Below are 23,361 nucleotides of genomic sequence, written 5' to 3' on the forward strand. Positions count from 1 at the left end.
AACAAATACTGTCAATTAAAATAAATCTTGACGTTTTGGAAAATGTTTAAAATGTGTCTAGTAGTAAAAAAAATCAAAATTGGAGGATTTCACTGGAAATTAAAAGCAACTTGGGTTGATGTTTTCCGGTCACAACTCTGGTGGGCGTAACCCGGCCGGCTTTTACCCCTGTCCTCCATAACTGTGTCACAGTCAACGGAAGCAGCAAGTCATTCTGACTCCGCTCTATTTCCATTCTATTCCGCACACGTATATTCGATTGGCTGCTTCTTGGAAGGAGCAGTCATACAAAAACCGTAAACTCGTACGTTTCGTGTTACCAGGTTCATCGCGTCGATATTTTCTTCCTCCCAACAAAAAACGCAAACATGGATACTCACAACACGAACGCGGAGGCGAAGAGGTGCCTGCTCAGCAACGCCAAGACTCTGCGGCTGCACACGGGAAATTTAGTCAACAGAGCCCGTCTGAAGAAGAAATGTCCATGCTCGCCCGGCGAAGAGGTAACATTTCTTTTTTAATGATCGATCGACCGAGACAGTGAGTAAGCGAGCAAATGTTGCTAGCGGAGCAGGTGTCTTGAAAACAACTAAGGGCGTGGGGGCAACATACCAGACGTTGAAAATTATGTCAACGTTTCCTAAAGAATGTGGAAAGTGTCGCTCACAACATAATTGATTGACGCTCCCTGCATTAACCGCATTTGTTTATTTTAACGGTTGGCCATACTTGATGACGAGTGCGAATTCTACCAATTTGACATGACATCACTTCTGAAATAACGCATCTGCTCTGTAAATATCTGCAAGTACATTTTCTAATTTACAGCATTCCCAAGAAATTACAATGTCTCACCGTTGAGCTATATTTAGATCAAACCCGCCACTCGTGTGGGTAACATTTTGCTAGATTCCATAACTTCATTAATATTTCTTCGTGGAAACTATTTTAATATTTGGGTAAACATTAGCTGCTGCTGTACCGGAAAACCTGCATAGCGCAACCCTCTGTCTTCGATGATATAATCTAATATGTTACATCAGAGACAGATTATACCATCTTCATCCGCAAACCTAATTTGAAGGCCTAACCCAGCCTTGAAACATCAAGCCTAACTGACTGACAACTGAAATTTGAAATTGAACACAAACCATAACTCTTAGCTTGTTCAACAGTATTGACTGTGACCATTGATTTATGACCACTCCTTCCACATGTTGCATTCTTCATGCAGCTGCCGTCATTACCCACTGACTTTTTGAGCCACAGAGAAACGCTTAACACAAATTATGAAGTGGATGGCACAACATTGGTAATGTCCACCCAGTTGCTGGGGTTAACAGTATAAGAATATATGTGAAGTGTCGAGAGAACGTGTGTCCAGAATCAAGTCGAGAAATGTGTGTCCAGATGTTGCGTTTGGAGCAGTGCCCACTGTAAAAATCTTCAAATCCCATTCTAGGAATCAAGCTGATGGGAATTTGGATATGCAATAAACTAGCACATGTTGATCTTTTTCAGCTGCAAGAATGTATTCAGGCTACACTGAACAGCTGGTTCTCTACAATAGAAGCTCCGACCGAGGTGAGATGACCATTTAGAAGCATTGCATGAGGACTGGGGGCAGCCTTCTTTTTTTCAATGACCATTTACCAATATTCAATTGATGAGAAAAAAATATTATGCAATGATTGAAAAAATGCCAGATACGGATTTTTGGGCTTATTTTTAGAGCTTTCTCTAGGATATGTTCATGATGTGTCTAGGGAAGAAGCAATTTCTCCATTTTGGGACTATTAAAGGCTTTCTGACTGACTGCATTTAAGACCAGGCGGACAAGTTATATGTTTCCCGTAAATGACAATCAACACCATTTTTTTGTTTCCTAACTGACATCAGAAAAACGTTTTATAGCATCTAAAATACCCAAAACACGCAGGATGATATTTTTAGTCAAATGCAAAACACCAATAAAAACGACTTAGTATGCTAAAACTGCAAAAAAATTGAGCTGCGAATTGGTCATTTTCAGAAAGTCCCGCCCCCAGTTCGTGACGTCACCCCAAGACGTCTTGCCTTGCTCGAGAATCAAAACAATGGCTTCAGATTCGGAGAAGATGCTTTCTTGTTACTCATCCAGTTATGAATATGATTCAAATAGTTCTGAAGAGGAAAGCATAAATGTTTGCAAACGATTAGAGAAATTCTTCCGGGTCATTTTGAGGCATCATGACTGATGTGTAGCGTCCCAGAAAATGCAGAAGATGGAGCTCAAACTCCGTTGGAAATGGGCTGATTTGTCTGCTGGGAATTTGTGTCAGCGAATATCTAATCTTGGTGCAACACACAACAATTCACCATTGCGTTATGTGTTTTCCATTCAATTTCACCATCAACACCGATCAACACGAAGTTTTCAGACCAAACAAAGTACCGCAAAATGCTTTGTGTGTCGCTTTCTCGGTCAGGGGCGTTCCCTCTGTGACGTGACGTCAGGAATCGTCACCAACTCAAAAACAAGACTTCCTGAATATTCAGCACGAGTCTTAAAACGTAAAATATAGCTATATGCGGTGGAATCCTTTTAAAATACACTCAGTAGAAGTCTTTTGAAGTGATTTTACAAATTATGGACACAACTTATCCGAAGGGGTCGGTTGTCCTTTAAGAGGTGGAGCTCCACATGGTAAGATGACAAAATTCCGATAGAAAAACCGCACAGATGGACTTCCAAGGATGCCTTTGGGTGTTTGGAGAAGAAGCTATCAAGGCAAGCGATCATGCAATCGTGCATAGCCGTCTGAGGCGCCAAACGTCTCTCTATTGGGATGAATGGCTTAGGGGGCCTGAGATGGTGATCATTTCATTGCCACCTTATTGAAGTGGAACCCTAAGACATGCAGCAAAGAAGCATAGTGAGTGATTCCTCACTTGGTTGATGGGGTGCACGCATCCGTTTTGGTGAGCTCAGCTCATCTGCTCTAATCGTGATATCCACTGGAGTCAAATAGCAATGGGGTGAGATTGTACGAGTGGTATGTTTACAGTTAAATGCGGCTCACATGCAGACACATACCAGCAAAGGACTCAAGGGGGGTGTGGCAATTCAAATGGAAACAGAAGTGTACACATACATGCTCCCGTGTTCAGATGCCAGGTTGATGTGATATTCAATTGTGGGATGAAAAAAACAATGAAAAATTATATTTCTAATCGTTTCGTTTCTACAATGAATGGGATCACTCACCTGCACAACTGAATTGAAAAAAAATAGATATATATTTTTTGCAAGTATACAGACCCTTTAAAACTAGGGGATGTGGCTGTGTTCAAAATGTACATCTCGCATTTTTAAGAGTCATGTTAGTTAACACACTTAAATTAACACACTTGCCAAGATCATCTTTTGCATATCATCTTTTACAGCACAGCAGATCTTGTAAAGTATGGGTGTCAAACTCATTTTTTGCCACAGGCCACATTATAGTTACGGTTTCACAAGGGGGGCCGTTATGAATTTGGGGAAGCCATTAGAATGTTTAATCCCCTCCACACAACAAATACATCAATATCTAGTGTTCACATTTGAAGTTCGAATAATGACTGTTATTGTGGTTTCCATGGGACAATTTGAAATTTCGGTGCAAACTTTAGCAAGTTTGATTTGTTTTCGTGGCCCGAATAAAATGATGGGGCGGGCCAGATTTGGCCCCCGTCCTTGACTTTGACACCTGTGTTGTAGAGCATCTTAATAATAACAATAATCATAATCATAATAATAATACATTTTATTTATAAGTGCCTTTCAAACCTCTGAGGGACACTTTACAATCACAAAACAGGGACATAAATAAAACCACAGATTCAATTATAAACAAGAACAGCGGATAAAACTACACAGAGAATGTGGTTATAAATAAGGGGGTTTTGAGATGGGATTTGAAGGGGATTTCATTGTTTAAAGTCAGGATAAATGTATAAAATAATTTCTCAGGCATTAAATACGCCACAGAACATAGTCCTGATCAATGGGAGAAATGATCCAATATAAACGATAATTTTGAGGTACTTTTGCTCGTCCCAGATTGCTGAGTTTGAGTTCCCCCTTGAAGTCACTGGAGGAAGAGTTTAAGGTGACAAAGGGCAAGTTAGGTGATGTCCGGGGATCACCAAGGTGCCCCTGGGTAATTGATCGAGGTAAAAACTTGGAGGAAGTGGAGAGCCGATGAAGCTGTAACTCAAGCAGAGTGATGGATATGCCACAGTGTTCTTGATTTGAGCAGTGGCACCTCAGTATGAGAACGTCTGTAAGCTCTCAGTCGTACAGGAGTGGACCATCGATGAAAAGTATGAGAAGGCCAAAAGAGAGGGACTCAGACTGGTCTGGAGCGGAAGTGGAAAATTCACATTTTTACACCAAATCCACATCATTGCCATCATCCGTTCACACTCGCGGATGATCGGTATTGGCGACTTAAAATTTTGTACTGAGCAAGAGTCACTCAGCAAATTCAACTGCCTGAAGCTACCTTTTTTTCCTCAAGGATTTACCTGACACATTGGATTGTAACATCCCCCAGGCCACAGACGCTGTCATACCTGAGGAGAGAGAGGAGCTTAAAGTGTCAGGTTTGTGCCTTGATTTTCTGATTTACTATAGTGCCTTCCGTCATTGTCTAAAAATGTCCTGAATCAGATTTTGACAATTTTAAAACCACTTTTTGCTTCTTTTTTTTTAACGCCACTATTAACTTGAGTTGCAGCTTCCCTAATTGCTTCCATATACTCACATGAAATGTTTGAAACATTTTGTCTTGGCAGCCAAGCTGTTCCTCTTCGAGTCGGGTCAGACATCCATCAGAGATGCGGTCGACATGGGTAAGAAGGAACACGGTTTCTCAATGATTGATCAGCTGTTGAAAATGACAGCGCTACTCACCGACTGTATCTTTCCTCTCCAGCCTGCCAAAAGCTGGCTGTGTCCCAGCTGGACTCTGTTATCATCGCAGCGCAAAGCCTCCTGGGTGAGAATGTCCAAACGTTGGCTCCTCTTCAGCCAGCATGGGAGGAGCTGGAGGCGCTCGTCCACAGCCAGAAGATTGCTGCCATCGGCACCTCCGACCTGGACAAGGATCTACTGGAACAACTTTACAACTGGGCTCAGGTTTGTTGAAAATGGAATTCAACGAAAAAAAGGACAATTTTCCCCCAAGATGTCCACTTTAAGCGTGAAAGCAGTTGATTGTTGGTGCATATAATTAGTTTGCCTTGTTGTTCTCCAGGTCAAGCCCAGCAGCAACCAAGTGAACCTGGCCTCTTGCTGCGTGATGCCCCCTGAGCTAACCGCCTTTGCCAAAGAGTTTGACATCCAGCTGCTCACACACAACGATCCTGCGGGTGAACCTCTCTTTCCATTCTTAAAATTAAATTCAATTACATTACTTAAAAATTAATACATACATACATACACGCATACGTACATACACGCATACATACATACACGCATACATACATACATACATACATACATACATACATACATACATACATACATACATACGTGCATACACGCATACGTGCACACACGCATACGTGCGCACACGTGCATACACGCATACATACATACACGCATACGTACATACACACACACACACACACACACACACACACACACACACACACACACACACACACACACACACACACACACACACACACACACACACACACACACACACACATACATACATACGACATTTTCAGTGCACTTCAAATTCCCCCACATTTTACGTTTTGACCCCCAAGGCCAAGATTGGTAACATTTTCCTCCCTTCAAAATTCTTCACATCACATTATGACAATGTGAGTTGAACACTTGGTTGAACCTGTGCCTCGAGAGAAACTTGGCTCCAAAGTTTACAGATAAATGCTTTGGCTTTGTGTGCCCTGATGCGCTCTGACAACTTTGGGATGATACGAGATCTCTTCTGAAAGTGATGAGGAATGAAACGTTAGATTTTTCGATGGGAAAAAATACAGATGTCCCACAAAATTTGTTTCATATAAATTGACACCTTTCTTGCTTTAAGAAACACATCTTCTCTCTTCTTTTCCTTTCACCTTTTCCCTTCAGGGGTCGCCACAGCGAATCAATGTCCTCCATCTATCCCGGTTTTGTGCATCCTCTTCTCTCACACCAGCTACCTTCATGTCCTCTTTGACAACATCCATAAACCTCCTCTTCGGTCTTCCTCTCGGTCTCCTGCCTGGCAGTTCAAGGCTCAGCATCCTTCTCCCGATATAGTCACTCTCTCTCTCCTCTGGACATGTCCAAACCATCTCAGTCTGGCCTCTTTGACTTTCTCTCCAAAGCCTCTAATATGAGTTGTCCCTCTAATGTACTCATTCCTGATTCTATCCAATCTGGTCACTCCCAAAGAAAACCTCAACATCTTCAGCTCTGCTCCCTCCAGCTCTGCTTCCTGTCTTTTCTTCAGTGGCACTGTTTCCAGTCCAAACATCATGGCTGTTCTCACCACTGTTTTATACACTTTTCCTTTCATCCTAGCTGAAACCCTTCTATCACACATCACACCTGACATTTGTTCTCCAGCCGCTCCAGCCTGCCTGGACACGCTTCTTCACCTCTTTTCCACACTCTCCATTGCTCTGGACAGTTGGCCCCAAGTACTTAAAATCCTCCACCTTCTTTATCTCTTCTCCCTGTACCATCACTCTTGAACTTGGATCCCTTTCATTCACACACATATATTCCTGTCTTGCTGCGACTTATCTTCATTCCTCTCCTTTCCAGGGCATAACTCCACATCTCTAGTTTCTCCGCCAGCTGTTCCCTGTTCTCGCTACAGCTTGGAGCTTTAAGAAACGCATATTAAAAAAAAATCATCAGTCACTGTTTTTTTAAGCATGTAGAGAAGAAAATTGAAAAAAAAAAAAAAATCAGGGAAGTGTGTCATTCTTTTTCAGGGATTGTATAGAAAGGTGTGTGTGGCCTGTCAAACCGTGTTCCCTCAACTTAATTCAGAACATGTGGATGTGGTGTGTTGGGCGATAGAAACATCTGCGGATGAAGAAACCTGAGCTTGATGTTGAGCTTCATGGTCAGAGGCTTTTGACAGATGACGGGGTGTTAGATTCCATAACATGGAAACAAAATTAAGTGCTACGAATACTCTTTGGATGCGCCCCATGACATGTTTATAGCAGCATTCACTCATCCAGTGTTTCCCACAACCTTCATTGGGCCACCCAATGCACATTTCCACAGTAAAAATAAAAATCTCACAAAACAGCAGCAAAAAAAATCACAAAAGGCTTCCTCGGTTCCAAATCTTGAAACGTGAAGTTTGCCTAATTAGGTCACCGTTAGTTTTGGTCAGAACATAGCTTTTGTTTTTGCAAGGCAACGACTTACCTTCCATGGGGCAAAACAAGCTCACTTTTGACACACCTGCCGGTGACAATGTCGTGAGTCAGGAAACAACACACTGAAATGTTCCAAATAGTTTCATAGCAAACGGACTGTAAAGGATTTCTCGTAAATATTGTGTCTCACATTTTACGGACAAACAAATCACATTTCGTTGCAATTTTCAAGTCATCAATGCAGTGTGCAGTTTGTAAAACAGCATACGTTCAACACTAACTCTTTAAAGGACAACCGACACCATATTTTTGTTTCCTAACTGACATCAGAAAAACGTTTTATAGCATCTAAAATACCCAAAACACACAGGCTGATATTTTTTGTCAAATGCAAAACACCAATAAAAATGACACAAATATGAGTTCCTTAAAGGACAACCGACACCATTTTTTTGTTTCCTAACTGACATCAGAAAAACGTTTTATAGCATCTAAAATACCCAAAACTGATATTTGTAGTCAAATGCAAAACACCAATAAAAATGACTTAGTGTGCTAAAACTGCAAAAAAAAATTGAGCTGCAAATTGGCCATTTTCAGAAAGTCCCGCCCCTAGTTCGTGACGTCACACCAAGACGTCTTGCCTTGCTCGAGAATCAAAACAATGGCTTCAGATTCGGAGAAGGTGCTTTCTTGTTACACATTCAGTTATGAATATGATTCAAATAGTTCTGAAGAGGAAAGCATAAATGTTTGCAATCGATTAAAGGAGTCCGCCCATATCAATTCGAGCCGTCAATGACAGCAATGTAGCACCCAGAAAATGCAGAAGATGGCGCCCAAGCTCCGCTGGAAATGGGCTGATTTGTCTGCTGGGAATTTGTGTCAACTCGTATCAAATAGTAGTCTTGGTGCAACACACAACTATTTATCATCACATTATTTATGTTTTCCTTCTAATTTCTCCATCAACACGGATCAACATGAAGTTTTCAGACCAAACAAAGTACCGTAAAATGCCTTGTGCGTCGCTTTCTCGGTCAGGGGCGTTCCAAACGTGACGTCACGTAGGTATTGTCATCAACTCGAAAACAAGACTTCCTGAATATTCAGCGCAAGTCTTAAAACGTAAAATATAGCTATATGCGATGGAATCTTGGTAAAATACGCTCAGTAGAAGTCATTTGAAGTGATTTTACAAATAATGGACACAACTTGTCCGGGGGTGTCGGTTGTCCTTTAAAATAACACACAGTCAACAAAAGTGAGCACACCGCCGAGTGAAATTATTGTGTTGGCCTAATTTTCCATTTTCCCTCCTGACTTGTTCATGTTTAGATGTTATTGCTCTCTCACTCTAATTTCCATGCAGAGTTGATATCAACGACTACCTTCCGTGAGGCCATGCAGGAGGGAACGCAGCATGTCGCCGCAGCCGACTGGAGGCTGGAGTGGCTTCTGCGCTACTCCATCATCGTCAAGAGCCGCGGCATCATCAAGGCCATGGGCTACCTGTTCAGCGCCAGGAAGGCGGAACTATAGCGAGATGCGGGATTAGCGCGGGAGGAGGGGTGGAGGGTGAATCAAGCCATTTGTCGTATTTTCCATTCAACACCACATACAAAGTAACAGCTCTGCAAACATGGAGGCTGCCACTTACCTGGAACTCTGCACACAGTATAATTGCTGACACATATTCTCAGAGAGTTGTTTATGGGTTTTTGTGCGAGAGAGGACCTTTGAGCTGAATCATTTTGGGGGTAAAAGAAAGGCACGACTCCCAAAAATGTACTGATAGTGAACTTCTTAACAAGTTTTGCAAAACACACTGAAATAATGACCTGTTGGATATTTACAAGTTTAGCACAGTTTAAAGAAATTCACCGATAATGCTGGTTGATAGTGTTCATTGGGAAATCATCCCCATGCAGTATCCATTACTAATATTTTTTGTTCTCCCCAGTCATGCGCATGACAATACGATTTGACACAAAATATACCTTGAACACAAGACATGTATGCTAGCAATTTGCATTTGTCGTTTATTCATCTGGGGTTGATGCAGCTATCTTCTTTTCAAGTGGTTTGGTTGGTTTCACACTGAACAGTGAATCTTTCTACTATCAATGTCAAAGGGAATTTGGGTAACTAATTATTTGCCTTGTGACTTTCAGCTTTACTGGTGGGTCATTTAGTGGTTTCCTGAGACCTCTTCAAATATGAAGTGCCTCATTGCAGATGATCATCTGGACCTCATAGCTGCTCTGATCATCAAATTTTCATTTTATCAAGAAGAGAGTGTTAAAAAAAAAGTTATTTTTTTTCCCGTGTAATCATTCGTATTTTGTGAAAGAGAAATGGTTACTCAAGTGCTGATTCACCCCCTACCCGAGTAATTTGCATTCCTCATTTAAAAAAAAAAAAGCAACTCATGCAATTAATTACCCTTGGAAGTTGAGCTATTTAGCATTTTGTCTAACATTGTACTGATTTGTTGTGGCGGTTATGACCCTCACTTGTGATTTGTCATGAGATGAAAGGAAGATTTTGAGATTAAGTTGAGGCAGAGGTACTGTATTTTCCCGTGTATAAGGTGCACCGGAGTATAAGGCGCATCCCCAATGAATGGTGTATTTTCAAACTTTCCATATATATAAGGCGCACGGGACTATAAGGTGCACATTCAATGAATTAAAAATGTTTTCCAGATATAACACAGATATAAAAGTTTTCCAAATATAAGTTCCGCCTCGTCACATTATGAGACGCTACAGTGGCTGACGTTACGCACTACTACTGGGTAGGAATGGAGTCATGGCTGCTGACAGTACTTGTGAGACCTATCGTGGCTCTATAGTATTTCACATATAAGGCGCAACGGCGTATCAGCGTAGCAGGGTCATCTTTCGGAAAAAAATCAAGGCTTTTGGGTGCACCTTATACACCGGAAAATACAGTATTTGATTATTATTGTTGTTTTTAATAATCTTGAGAGATAAGGAAATATATTTTGTAGTATTTTGAGTTTTGTGAGTTAAAATTTATTTAATCCAGCAAATTACTTGAAAATATCCCTGCTGTACTGGTCATGTTACCTGTACTGTCTTTTGTCAAAAACAATCTTTATTAAAATTTGGTGCTGGCTTCTGCTGTTTTTTTTACAGTTGAATCCGTGTTTATTACTTAAATATAAATATGAAGTATTTCTTACATAGAATTTAAGTGTTCCAAAATGTCAATATTAAATGTGATTAAAATATTTTAAACAAGTGCTGCAGATCTTACTGGGAGAGCAACACCCAATTTTCATTATTTGCGTGTAGTGTAAAGAATTTGATGTTTCTCTTTAATCGTAAATAGGTTCGTTGTCAGATCTTGCAGGAAAGTGACACGCAGATGTATCCCGGAGCTTGATCGTGGCGTGGAGACGCACACTTTGTCAAATCTGTTCAATGTAAAATCACTTCTACGTTCATATTTCACTACAAAGACATGATTTTTGGATATTACAACAAGACCAACGATAAATATTTTATTATTAATGTATTACTTTTTCTTGCCAAACATATTCATAAATCCAAATTTTGTGGGAGGAAACCCCTATTTGTAATACATTTCAAAATGAAATGAAACTATATCAGGAAACAATTCAACCATCTGCCGACCCAAACGCTATCAAAACACATGATTTGTTGATGAAATATGGCATAGGATGATGTGCTTGCCGAATCATCTGGTGTTCCCCCCTCTCCTTTTTGTCAATTTCACTTTGTTGTGCAGACTCAATGAAATGTTAAAGCCCTGGCACTCCCCCTCCCCGCTCTTTCTCTCTCTCTTCTTTCTTCTATTTTTTACTTTTCTCCTCTTTTTCCTTTTTGTATAATGATTATCTGTCAGGAACTCTTATTTCCTGTGCAATCAGGTATTGTCTCTTATGCGAATATGTCACCTAATGTATGTTGCCAACTGTTTACAAAATGTTAACTATGCAGAAAGATTTGTTGAGACGCAACTCTGATTTACCTCTAGAAGCTCCACGAGCTATTCAAAATCAGTGGTTTTGTTTGCTTTTGTTATGTTTTGTTTGCAGTGTTGTTTGTTTGTTTCTTTTACTATGTTTGTTTGCATTCTGTTAAAAAAAAAGTGGTCTGGAGTCGAGCCTTAAAAGACATCAAAGAGACGGTGCGCACCGGTGACGCCACAAGTCCACATTTCGCCCAGAGATGGGACAAGTTCCATCAGCCAGCTATTCATGATAAGCAGTCTGTAAAATGGATGGTTGAATGTAACTTGATGTTGATGATTGACGAATTTTGTCGATTCACAGATTTCAAACAAACTACAGGGGTTATCCGTATGTAAAGGGCAAGCGACGTCACTTTTTTGTTTTTTAACTGACATCAGAAAAATGTTTTATAGCATCTAAAATACCCAAAACACGCAGTATGATATTTTTATTCAAATGCAAAACACCAATAAAAATGACGTAAAATGTCCAAAATCTGCAAAAAAATTGAGCTGCGAATTGGGCATTTCAGAAAGTCCCGCCCCCAGTTCGTGATGTCACGCCAAGACGTCTTACATTCTTGGAGAATCCAAACAATGGCTTCAGATTCGGAGAATATGCTTTCTTGTTACACATCCAGTTATGAATATGATTCAAATAGTTCTGAAGAGGAAAGCATACATGTTTGCAATCGTTTAAAGAATTACATGTGCCATTTTGAGGCAACATTGGGGGAAAATCTCTCACCCCAAAAAAAAAGAGGCACACAATGGCGACCTCTAGTGGCCACCTCCGCTTCCACAGGCTGATAAATTCCTTATATGGAGCTTGGATGCCCTCTTCTGTCGGCTTTTGGGTGCAACACGGTTCTCAGACCAAACAAGTACAGCAAAATACATTGACGTGTTGGAAGGACTGCTACAATGTGTCTTTTTTCGGTCAGGGGCGGTCCTTTCATGACGTCACGTACGGACTTGTCACCAACTCAAAAACAAGACTTCCTGAATATTCAGAGCGAGTCTTAAAACGTAAAATATAGCTATATGCGGTGGAATCTTATTAAAATACGCCCGGTAGAAGTCATTTGAAGCCATTTTACCAATTATGGACACAACTTGTCCGGAGACGTCGTTTGTCCTTTAAAAGTATTTGCTCCCACTAATCTCGTTCTTCCATACTCGATTGCTTTTGTCTGGTTTCCTAAACGGAAGTTCCACTTCATCCAAGATGGTGGCCACCAGGAGCGTACAGCGACAGCCTTCTCCAACTAAAACTAAGCTTGAGCAGGCATCTAATGTCCAGGTAAATGTGTCCACAACCTTCTCCGAAAAACGCACTCCTATTTTGTTCGTCAGTGAAAGATTGTAAGATTTTGGTGTGGTTTTCGATCATATTGCCTGTCGCTATTCGAACTCACGTGGCTGTTCGCTCGCGTTCGCTTATGAACTTTAGTCTACTTTTGTTTTCTGATGCTATATTAAATGACAATGTTGTATACTATGCATAGTATAATAAATTCACAGTTTGTAGTGAGGCTAAGGGTATGATTTTTTTGTGCGATTGGTTCGTTTGTGCCCAATCCGCACGAAGACAATTCCAAGTCATTTGATCGAAAATAACGCTTCCCTACAAAAATATTTCTGTGAAGAAATAATTAGCCTTTAAAGTCAGTGTACCTCGTCACGTTTCCATCCTGGGCTAAGCTCCAAAGTCCCCAGCACACACAGACAACCATACACACGAAACGCGTCCACTCAACCAATCCTGCATGTTTCTACGAATCTGGGAGGAAACTAGTACCTGGAGAAACACCATCTAAGCATGGTGTAAACATGCAGACTCCACACAGGAGGCTGGGGTCTGGCATCGGACCCTGGACGTTTGCACAGTGAAGCTGATGTGCGAACCAGTCAACACTGTGCAGCCCTAGACGAATGAAGTTGAATAAAAATACAACACAACATACATTCTGATTCATATAGTGCTTTTACCACAGTTGCATCTCTAACAACGTTAGCATAAAGTAAAACGATAAACAACACTTAGCATTAATTAATTAGCATTGTCAAATAAAAATAAATGGCCAAAAAATAAATGTCAAGAATCAAGTAGTATATTTATCTATTTTTTTACTTTATGTTACTTCCCGGTTGAGTGAACGCTGGCGCCTGTGTCTGCCGCTGCTCACCCGCAGAAAAAATATCCTGTGACTGTAAAGTGAGATTTCAAAGGCGCTTATAAATGAAATGTTATTATTATTACTATTATTATTAAGATGGCGTGAAATGTAAATTTCTTCACTGTGAGATTAACAAAGTCTGATCTAATCATAGAGTCCCCGTCTCTCTTTTTCTAGTTTTTATGAATGTCAGGAATGATAAAGTAATCTTTTTGTGACCAGTAATGAGAGAATTTTACACACAAGTTGGGAATTACAGATTTTTGGAAATATTGTCAAATATCTAGCTGTCACTGCTAAACAGAGCGACACAAAATTGTGAACTTGCAGCATTGATATTTTCCTCTCTTGATTCACAGGCCACTCCATCAACAGGGCGAAGAACCAGGAGTGCGGCTTCACGGGCGGAGAACTCAAGTCGGCGTACTCTGGTGGATACCGGCAGACGACAAGGAGAAGAAGGCAGCAACTTGGAAGGGTCCCCGTTGAAAAGATGCTCACAAGCCTCCAGACTCCACAGCCCCGAGCGGCCTTGCACCCCCGTGGGCTCCATCCACGAAGCAGATGTCTCCGATCTGGAATCGTGCTGCTCTGTCATGTCCGATGTGGAACTGCCACTGACGCGCAGACGGGCGGTGGACAATGTCAGTCAAGAAGAATCCAAGGTGAAGACCGACTCTTCGAAAAATGTCCGAAGCTCAAAGAGGAGAGCTCCCAACAAGGAGGTGGAATCCGATGTCTATGTTGTGTCTGACAGTGACGCCTCGGCAACATATAGCAGAAGGAGCAGAAGACTTAACGTCGCCTTGAATTATGCAGAAGAAGTGTCCGATGTGGAACTACCACTGACGCGTAGAAGGGCGGTGAACAATGTCAGTCAAGAAGAATCCAAGGTGAAGACCGACTCTTCGAAAAATGTCCGAAGCTCAAAGAGGAGAGCTCCCAACAAGGAGGTGGAATCCGATATCTATGCTGTGTCTGACAGTGATGCCTCGGCAACATATAGCAGAAGACTTAACGTCGCCTTGAATTATGCAGAAGAAGAACTGTCCGATGTGGAACTGCCTCTGACGCGCAGAAGGGCGGTGGACAATGTCAGTCAAGAAGAATCCAAGGTGAAGACCCACTCTTCGAAAAATGTCCGAAGCTCAAAGAGGAGAGCTCCCAACAAGGAGGTGGAATCCGATAGCTCTGTTGTGTCTGACAGTGACGCCTCGGCAACATATAGCAGAAGGAGCAGAAGACTTAACGTCGCCTTGAATTATGCAGAAGAAGTGTCCGATGTGGACTCTTGCTGTTCTTCAGTGTGTGTGAACCAAACAGGCAGAAACACGAGGAGCAGGGCAGCTCAAGACCAGGCTGGAAATGACAAGGCCAACTCCAGCTCTCCACCGCCGACTGAATCCCGAAGAGTGACCCGAAGTCAAAGAAAACGCACCACCTCCTCCGCCAGACCGCAACCGGAGGAGTCAGACCTTTCCGAAGCTGAGAGCCTCGCTTCTACCCTCTCAGGAGCTCCGGTTTCTAAGTCGTCCATCCGCAAGAGTGTGAGATTACGAAAAAAATTGAGTCCCATTCCCTTGAACCTGAACCAAACATCGGAAAGGTTGTCCTATTCCACAAGACGAAGGGCAACGAGACAGATGACCAGCGAGAAGTCTTGCGATTCCGAGGGCTTTGAATCGGGCCCTGAATACGCTCTCGGTACGCAGAGACAGGTGAAAATCCCGTCCTCCACTTCCCAGTCTGCCGAGTCGGACTCTGAGTTGGCAGACGGACACTCGGCCCCGGATAGCGTCTACAGCAGCCGGCAGCAGTCCACGCCAATTAAGGATCTCCGCGTTGTCCTTCAGAACTCCTTGAAAGCAATCGAACCACATGACTCCACGTTGGATAGCACGGTCATCGCAGAGGATGCAGAGAGTACGTTGCTGGTCGAAATGGAGCAGGTCAACGTGACGTCGGCTGAGGAGGCCGTGAATCAAGTCGGACAAGACGGGGACAGGTTTCTCGTTGAAGCCGCAGTGGCGGCTGCAGACCAGCGGGGGGAGCGGTCTGCTGAAAAGCTTGAAGAGGAAGCCTCAACTGTGGAAAAGATGGAGTTGGAAACGGGGCCTTCACATTCAGGAGCGGCATGCGAGGATGTGGACGTACACGATGAGAAGGACGATAACGTGCGCGCGGAGATGTCGCGCGATGACCACGGCTTGGACTCGGAAACACAGGAAGAAGAGGAGAACATGGAAGTGGAGCAGGTGACACGCCAGGAAAAAAATGGTACGAGCAACAAGGAAGTAGAAGAAGAAAATAGAAGTGAGAGGAAGTCCATTGATGAGCAGGCGACACCTGACAAATTTCCGTCTGAAGGCACGGAAGCCACTGACAAAACTGCAGCGACTGTGAGCATAGAGGACGGAGAGGAAGAGGAATTACAAGAGGAGGATATAGGAGGGACGCAAGGCCTTTCCAGGAAGCCCGCCGAGGCCGCAGCCACCGTCGTTGAGCGGACGATACTTACAAAATCCCCACTTAAGGTCATGAAAGCCACCCAGGCAACAAAAAAAGTCACCCTGTTGGACAGCAGCGAGGACGACGATGAAGATGATGAGGAGGAGGACCTAGAAGACAAAGATGAGAGACAAGGACCCAAAAAGGAGGCGGTGGCGCTGGAGTCTGTCGATGGCCTGTTCATGGTGGACACGAGAGCCGGGCAGGAAGCCAACAAAGATTACTACATGGAGCGCCTGACGCAGGAGGAGATGGCGGACGCCAAGAAAGGTGAGCAAGACGAGGAGGACCAGTTTGTGGACGAGGTGACCCAGGAAGATCATGACGACTGCGGGGAAGAGGCGCTGCTCTTGTCCACCAGGAATCCTTTACTGTGAGTCAAACACAAAATATAGCGAGTGTCACGTTATTTCTAGACTGATCTATAACATTTGTGCAATGCAGATTTGACAATGCGTTGCAAGTTATAGTTTAGAAAAAAAACTTCCCATCATCTCATAAATATATTACTTAGGCTATAATGTCCTGTGACTGCAAAGTGTCCTTGAGAGTTTTCAAAGGCGCTCATAAATGAAATGTATTATTATTACTATTATTAATGTGAACTCATTTCCGCCGAGTGTGTTCATATGAACACAGATAAATTCATTAAAAAAATCAAAATGAAATCAAAACAGAGTATCGAATAGGTTCAAGCAAGTATATAATTAATAATATAATTCTATATAATTTACAATAATTAATGTGGCAATAAACAACATTCATGCATTTAAAAATTAATGTCTGTTCATATGAACATGCTCGTCATAAATTTGTTAATAATAATTGTATTAAAAAAATCACAAAATGTATTATTATTGTTGTTATTATTATTATTATTATTATTGTTAATACTAATTGGATTGGATTCGATGTAACTTTATTCGTCTCGCAGTGGAGAAATGCACATTTCATAGCAGCAAAGTCATGAAAGGAAGAGGAAAGGAAAGAAGGAAGTAGAAAAATAATATACACGAGCTGCGGCCACATCTTGAAGTCAAAAGAACAAAATAAACTAAATAACAAATAATATATAATGAGAATATGAGGATAATTTATTATTATTATTATTATTATAAATGGGGACCAAGAAGACAAGGACAATTTATTATTATTGTTACTATACAATACTATAACAATAATAATTGTCATAGTCATCATCATATGTGAAAACCTGATTCTATTACAAAAAAACCTGGCAGATAAGTCCCCCAAAATTTTGTTTCAATTGAATCTTTGATATAATAATAATAAAAAAAAAATAATAAAACTAACAAAAAAAATAATAATCATCATCATAATAATAATAATAGATATTTGTTGACCAGTGTTTTCTGTTGAAAAACATTTGCAACAGCATTTTACTTTGGAAAGCAACAATCAAGACCTTTTGCCCTTTTCGGACCAACCCCATAGGCGAATCAAAATCTTTATTTTATTTTAATTCTTTAACTCATTAACTGCCAGACAATGTGCAAAAATGTGTCCACTCCTGTGCCAGGGTTTTTGTTGTTTGTTTTTGTATATTAACTCAAATTGCAAGACCCACAGAATATTGACTTTTAGGACTACATAAACATTCAATGCAGTGTAGGAACTATTACAGCAGGGGTGTCAAAGTCATTTTTTGCCGCGGGCCACATTGTAGTTATGGTTTCCTCTCGAGGGCCGTTATGAATTTGAGGAACCCATTAGAATGTTTAAATCCCTTCAAATATTACATATAGAGCACACAGCAAATTAATGAATAACTCGTTTTCAAATCTGAAGTCAAGAATAATGACTTTTATTGTGGTTGACATCCAAAAATATGAAATTTTGGCTCAGATTTTAGCAATCATCATGGAATTTAACAAGTTTGATTTGCTTTCGCGGGCTGAAAAAAATGATGTGGCGGGCCGGATATGGCCCGCGGGCCTTGACTTTGACACCTGTGCATTAGACTTCTTTCATCAGAAAAAAATAGTTAATTCCTAAGATAAAAGGGTCTGGAGTTATCTGAGCTTGAAATGTGGGTGGCTGTACAAAAGGCAAATGATGTCCCCTTTGTGGAATGGAAAAAACATCGCCAGAGGTCTGACCCGTGCTTTATCGGCACCCACCCCCTGCAAGAAAAACCAAAATGCGATCAAATTCGGGAACGGTGCTCCACGACATATTTTCAATTCTCAAACACATTTGGGAATGGCAGTGAATGAGTTAAATGCCGTTTTTGAAAAGAGCGGCGGAAAATGTAATTGATTGTCAAAAACGATCCATGAAAAATGAAAAGGATTATTCAAATGTCAGTTTGTCTCTAGCGAGGGAGAAAAATGGAGCACTTAAGGCACTGCAATGCCCTTGCAAGTGGGCACAAGTCACCATTACAATTTCTCTCTCTCTCTCACACACACACACACACACACACACACACACACACACACACTAACAGTAGCCTGTCACAACCCCCACACGACTTGCTCTTACGATGACCTTCAGCATGTTTTAGCCCTTTCCCCTTTTGCAATAATAATAATAATAATAATACATTTCATTTATAAGCGCCTTTCAAAACTCTCATGGTCACTTTACAGTCATCAGATACATTTTTCTCTGTGGGCGAGTAACGGCAGCCACACACGCCAGCGTTCACTCAACCCGGAAGTAACTCAAATAGACAGAAAGCTAGCTATTTAGCTAATAGATAGCTAATAGGTAGCTAGCTAGGTAGCTAAAAGATAGCTATCTAGATAGCTAATAGACAGCTATCGAGCCAGCTCGACTCGATAGCAAATAGTCAGCTAATAGATGTCAAGAAGACGGCTCAAAAGTATCTAGCGAGTATCAATAAGCCTAAGGCAACACTTGATTATTTTTCATTGAGCTTGATTAGGAGCGTGCAAAGGAAATGAGCCGTAACATTCTCTCGCCATTTGTTGCAGGAAAGAGATGTCCACTCGCATCGACCCGGGCATCAACATGAGACAGCTCGGCGGGTTGTACATCACTTTCGACGGCAGCAAATCAAAGCCGGGCTCCAGTTCGGTGAGGCGCGACAAGGAGAAGAAGGACCAGGATGAGGTCAATTGCACCCGCCGACGTGTTTTTCCCGGCCACGATTAATAATGAGCGTTATCAAGGTTCCGCACTGCTGATGGTGGCGTGAAAGTTTTGTCTGGTGGTTTCTTCTTGCTGTGTGGAAAGTTCTTCGTGCATGCCACACCGCTTTGTCAAATTCCAGCGGTGAATGAGGCCCCCAGGATGCCACAAGATGGCGCCGTTGCCGCTTCTGGTGATGTTGAAATAAGATGGTCAGATTGAAGGGGAAAATGATGCTTTTGGAGGACAGAGGGGGGGAGGGTCAATTAACACCAACACCATTTGCAGCAGCTCTTTGTCCTTAAGGTTAAGATTTTATCATGATATTTTTCCATCATGCTTTGAAACATTCCTTTGCGTTGAATGTGAAAGTTGCTCATCTTACCCCTGCCTGCCTTTGTGATTGGTGGATTTTGCGCACAGGTGATGAAGAAGAGCGTGATGGGATCAGACTTTGAGAAGAAGGACGCCGTGCCACCATATAGTGAATCCAAACAAGCCTTGAAACAAAAACGCAGAGTAAGTTGAGCTATCTACCCCATTGACATTGAAAACGCGTGTTTTTTCTTAATTTAGTGCTGTTCTTCTACTTGCCAAATTAATTCTTCAGTAGAAAATGTAAGTAGAGACGCTTTTTACATGTAAATACCATAATCCGTTCCAAGACCCCCAAAATTCAGATATACATGTTTCATAAAGCATAAACATTCATCAAAATATGCAGGCTTTTCAACTTGAACATAAGTTTCCACTCACAAATTTTTATTTTATTTTAATGTGGTTCATTTTGCTCACAATGTTACCCTGACGGCCTGTTTTGTTTCCTCAGTTGTCAAAATGTCTTTTTTCCCCCGTCTTCCAGTTGGAGCGTGAGAAGACCACAGGAGACGCTTGGTTTAATATGAAAGCTCCTGAGCTCACAAAGGAGCTGAAGGGAGACCTGCAACTGTTGAAGATGAGAGCCTCCTTGGATCCTAAGAGGTTCTACAAGAAGAATGACAGAGACGGCTTCCCCAAATACTTCCAGGTCAGGGACCCCCTCCCCCCTTTTCAAGATTGTTCATGATGCAGAGTTTTAAGAATGTTTCTTCTCTCTGCTGACATGCAGGTGGCCACTGTGGAGGACAACGCCATCGACTTCTATCATTCTCGCATTCCTAAGAAGCAGAGAAAGAGAACAATGGTGGAGGAACTGCTGGCCGATGCAGAGTTCAGGAGGTTAGACAACATTGTCAACGTAGTCGTGTTACTCTCTTTCTGCCATGCTTTCTGCTTAGATTGCACGGAAAGGAGGGAGGAAATGGATTGGTAAATATAAAGAAAATCACAAAAGGGACAAACACAACTCCAAATGGCAGTCATTTCATTTGACAAAAAAAGCAAAGAAGGGAAAATAGAATATATTACACAAATGATACTGAACAGAGTGGTATGATTGCTTTCTATTTGCGTGTAATTACCACCATTTTTATTTTAGTGCAAATCAGTGGCGGGTCGTGGATTTCATCGCTAGGCCTTCAGTAGTGCGATGTCTGAATCAATACAGGCTGAAAAATGTGTGGTGTGATTTAAGACACGTCCACTAGAGGGTACCATTGGCCAGGAAATAACTGATTGACCTTTCTTAATGATGTCCATTTTTTCTTGAAAAGTCCGTCTTGAAACTGGCAGTAAATCTGCAACCAAATCCATTTCTTCTCCTCCTTCAGCCAATTTGGGTTGACAAAACTGCTATTAAATCAACACAATGTATTTGCTTGTGCAGCTCACTATACAATACAGTGTGCTAGCTCTGGACAGTATGCGCTTATGACTAGCGGCCGCTAGTCACTAGCCAATCATAGTTTGCGAAAACTCTGACTTTGAGCAGCGCCTTTAATAAGGCGTTGGTACCCCTTTTGGGTTGCCAGCTCAAAATCTGATTGGTTAAAAGACCTATTTGAGTGACACATTTGATGCTCCAGGGCCCGCAGAACTGATTGTGAAGGCGTCCCGGTAGATTTCTGACCCTGGTAACAAATGATGGCTGAAATGTGATTGGTTAAATGCTGAAATACGAAAACACACATGTGGAAGCAGCATAACAGGGGAAAAGTCATGAAAGGAAGCTGAAAGACAATTTTGAATTATTTAATGGACAACTGACGTCACTTTTTTGTTTCCTAACTGACATCAGAAAAACGCATCTAAAATACCCAAAACACGCAGTATGATATTTTTAGTCAAATGCAAAACACCAATAAAAATGACTTAAATGTCTAAAAAGTACTTCAATTTGAAACCGGAAGTGGCCAGTTTCAGAAGGTCCCGCCCCCATGTTCGTGGTGTCACGGCAAGACGTCTTGCCTTGCTTGAGAATCAAAACAATGGCTTTAGATTCGGAGAATATGCTTTCTTGTTACTCATCCAGTTATGAATATGATTCAAATAGTTCTGAAGAGGAAAGCATACGTTTGCAATCGATTAAAGAATTTATTCCGTGTCATTTTGAGGCATCAGGGGTGGGAAATGTCGCACCCGAAAAAGGCAGAACATGGTGACAAAGCAGTGTAAGGAATTAATCAGCCTGTTTCCACAGGCGCATTAATTCCTTACATCTACCTTCCTCTTTGTGGTCCTACATGACGTTTTCAGATCAAAGTACATCAAAATGCATTGACGTGATGGAAGGACTGCTACAATGTGTCCTTTTTTTCGGTCAGGGACGTTTCTTCAGTGACGTAACGTACGGACACGTCACCAACTCAAAAACAAGATTCCCGGAATATTCAGCGCCAGTCTTAAAATGTAAAATATAGCTACAGTAAAGTCTCGTTATATCGATATTCAAGGGAGTCCGAAAAAATATCGATATAACCGGGACTATCGATATATCCGACCCTGTTTGCATGTAATTTTCTCCGTGCGTGCATAGAAATAGTATCGATATAACCGGGACTATCGATATATCCGATATCGTTATAACGAGACTTTACTGTATATGCGGTGGAATCTTTGTAAAATACGCTCAGTAGAAGTCATTTGAAGACATTTTACAAATTATGGACACAACTTGTCCAGAGACGTCAGTTGTCCTTTAATAAGAATGCATGGAAAAAATACAATTCACATCAATCCGTGATTCAGATATTTTTAGGCCAGCAGAGAAGGCTTTGCATGTCTTGACGGTCCGCAACTGGTGCAAATAGACGATAGTGCTTGTCCACTATCAAGCTGGACTTTTTCATTTTGTTCGATTAAAAAAAAAAAGGATAGATGCTTTTCAAGGGGCAGCAACGCAGTATACAGGTAACGGTAACATTCGGTATACAATCGACGACAATAAATGCAAGCCATAAAGTAGTATATGCGTAGTATGAAGCGGTTTGGGAGTGAAAACATCATTGAAGCACTTTTGACACATGACAAAAAAAAATTCTTGACCTGCAACTGTTTTTTAAAATGTTCTAACTCGAAATCTGACATTGTGTCCTGATGTTTTGTTTTTCCCCTTTCCAGTCACAACAAGAAGAAGTACCAGGACATCGTGGCCGAGAAAGCCGCTCAAGCGTCAGGCAAGCACAAGAAACACAAGAATAAATTTCATAAAAAATCAAAAGTCAGAAAGTAAGCATGAATTCTGAGACGAGGAAGTACTTGTACACAAAGTGAATTATATGCTCAAAAAAATATTTTCCACGTGTACAACTGCGCAACAATTCTTGGTGACAAGTAAACTGCCACATTATGATGAACCTGCAAATATATTTCAGTTTGGGTATACATAAAAAAAATTATGTAAACTTTAAATGTTTCAATGTATACGTTGAACAATTGTATGTCATTTTTTGAATGAACTGGAACAGAAATAATGATGAACCAAGGTCTTTGTTCATTATGTAAACGATACACATGGTTGGATTTTTCAATACAATGTGGTAGATGCCATCAAATGTGACTCGCAAAACATTCTCAAGTCAGGATTTTTCTTCATCATTTCTGCTCATACATGCTAATTTTTAACCCGAAATGATATTGAATGTTAAAGCTCCTAAAAAAATATCATTAAAAAATAGTTTTTAAAACTGTAAACTTAAATCTGCTAAAATCAATAAAAATCCTTCAAAATTAACCGATGGTGTTCATTTCATTTGTTTGTCATTTTCCCCACGCTTCCACAATGAAT

General features: G+C 41.3%; 2 protein-coding genes across 2 annotated transcripts; both read left to right on the plus strand.

The window, feature by feature from the left end:
• The first annotated feature begins 189 nt into the window (after positions 1–189).
• gclm (glutamate-cysteine ligase, modifier subunit) lies at positions 190–10,530 on the plus strand. The gene is made up of 7 exons (XM_089000386.1): positions 190–503; positions 1,522–1,584; positions 4,545–4,629; positions 4,822–4,878; positions 4,962–5,164; positions 5,283–5,397; positions 8,759–10,530. Exons 1-7 carry the CDS (start codon positions 369–371, stop codon positions 8,926–8,928), a joined length of 828 nt encoding a protein of 275 aa, XP_088856512.1. The 5' UTR covers positions 190–368; the 3' UTR covers positions 8,929–10,530.
• A 2,043-nt stretch (positions 10,531–12,573) lies between these two features.
• dnttip2 (deoxynucleotidyltransferase, terminal, interacting protein 2) lies at positions 12,574–23,307 on the plus strand. Its single transcript, XM_089000373.1, has 7 exons — positions 12,574–12,694; positions 13,931–16,452; positions 19,040–19,178; positions 19,620–19,715; positions 20,059–20,223; positions 20,305–20,414; positions 22,695–23,307. The coding sequence occupies exons 1-7, from the start codon at positions 12,620–12,622 to the stop codon at positions 22,804–22,806; spliced, it is 3,219 nt and encodes a 1,072-aa protein (XP_088856499.1). The 5' UTR covers positions 12,574–12,619; the 3' UTR covers positions 22,807–23,307.
• Positions 23,308–23,361: the final 54 nt, after the last annotated feature.

The sequence above is a fragment of the Hippocampus bargibanti genome, linkage group LG07 (genome assembly GCF_051943395.1).
Source record: "Hippocampus bargibanti isolate YZ-2025 linkage group LG07, ASM5194339v1, whole genome shotgun sequence".
NCBI lineage: Eukaryota > Metazoa > Chordata > Actinopteri > Syngnathiformes > Syngnathidae > Hippocampus > Hippocampus bargibanti.

What these genes read in the sequence shown, in the direction of transcription:
- gclm (XM_089000386.1), top strand. Translation starts at nt 369, where the DNA reads ATGGATACTCACAACACGAACGCGGAGGCGAAGAGGTGCCTGCTCAGC. An exon ending in AACTTTACAACTGGGCTCAG is followed by an intron (nt 5,165 to 5,282) that starts GTTTGTTGAAAA and finishes GTTGTTCTCCAG; the next exon opens with GTCAAGCCCAGCAGCAACCA. An exon ending in CACACACAACGATCCTGCGG is followed by an intron (nt 5,398 to 8,758) that starts GTGAACCTCTCT and finishes ATTTCCATGCAG; the next exon opens with AGTTGATATCAACGACTACC.
- dnttip2 (XM_089000373.1), top strand. Translation starts at nt 12,620, where the DNA reads ATGGTGGCCACCAGGAGCGTACAGCGACAGCCTTCTCCAACTAAAACT. An exon ending in AGCAGGCATCTAATGTCCAG is followed by an intron (nt 12,695 to 13,930) that starts GTAAATGTGTCC and finishes CTTGATTCACAG; the next exon opens with GCCACTCCATCAACAGGGCG. An exon ending in GCTTCCCCAAATACTTCCAG is followed by an intron (nt 20,224 to 20,304) that starts GTCAGGGACCCC and finishes GCTGACATGCAG; the next exon opens with GTGGCCACTGTGGAGGACAA.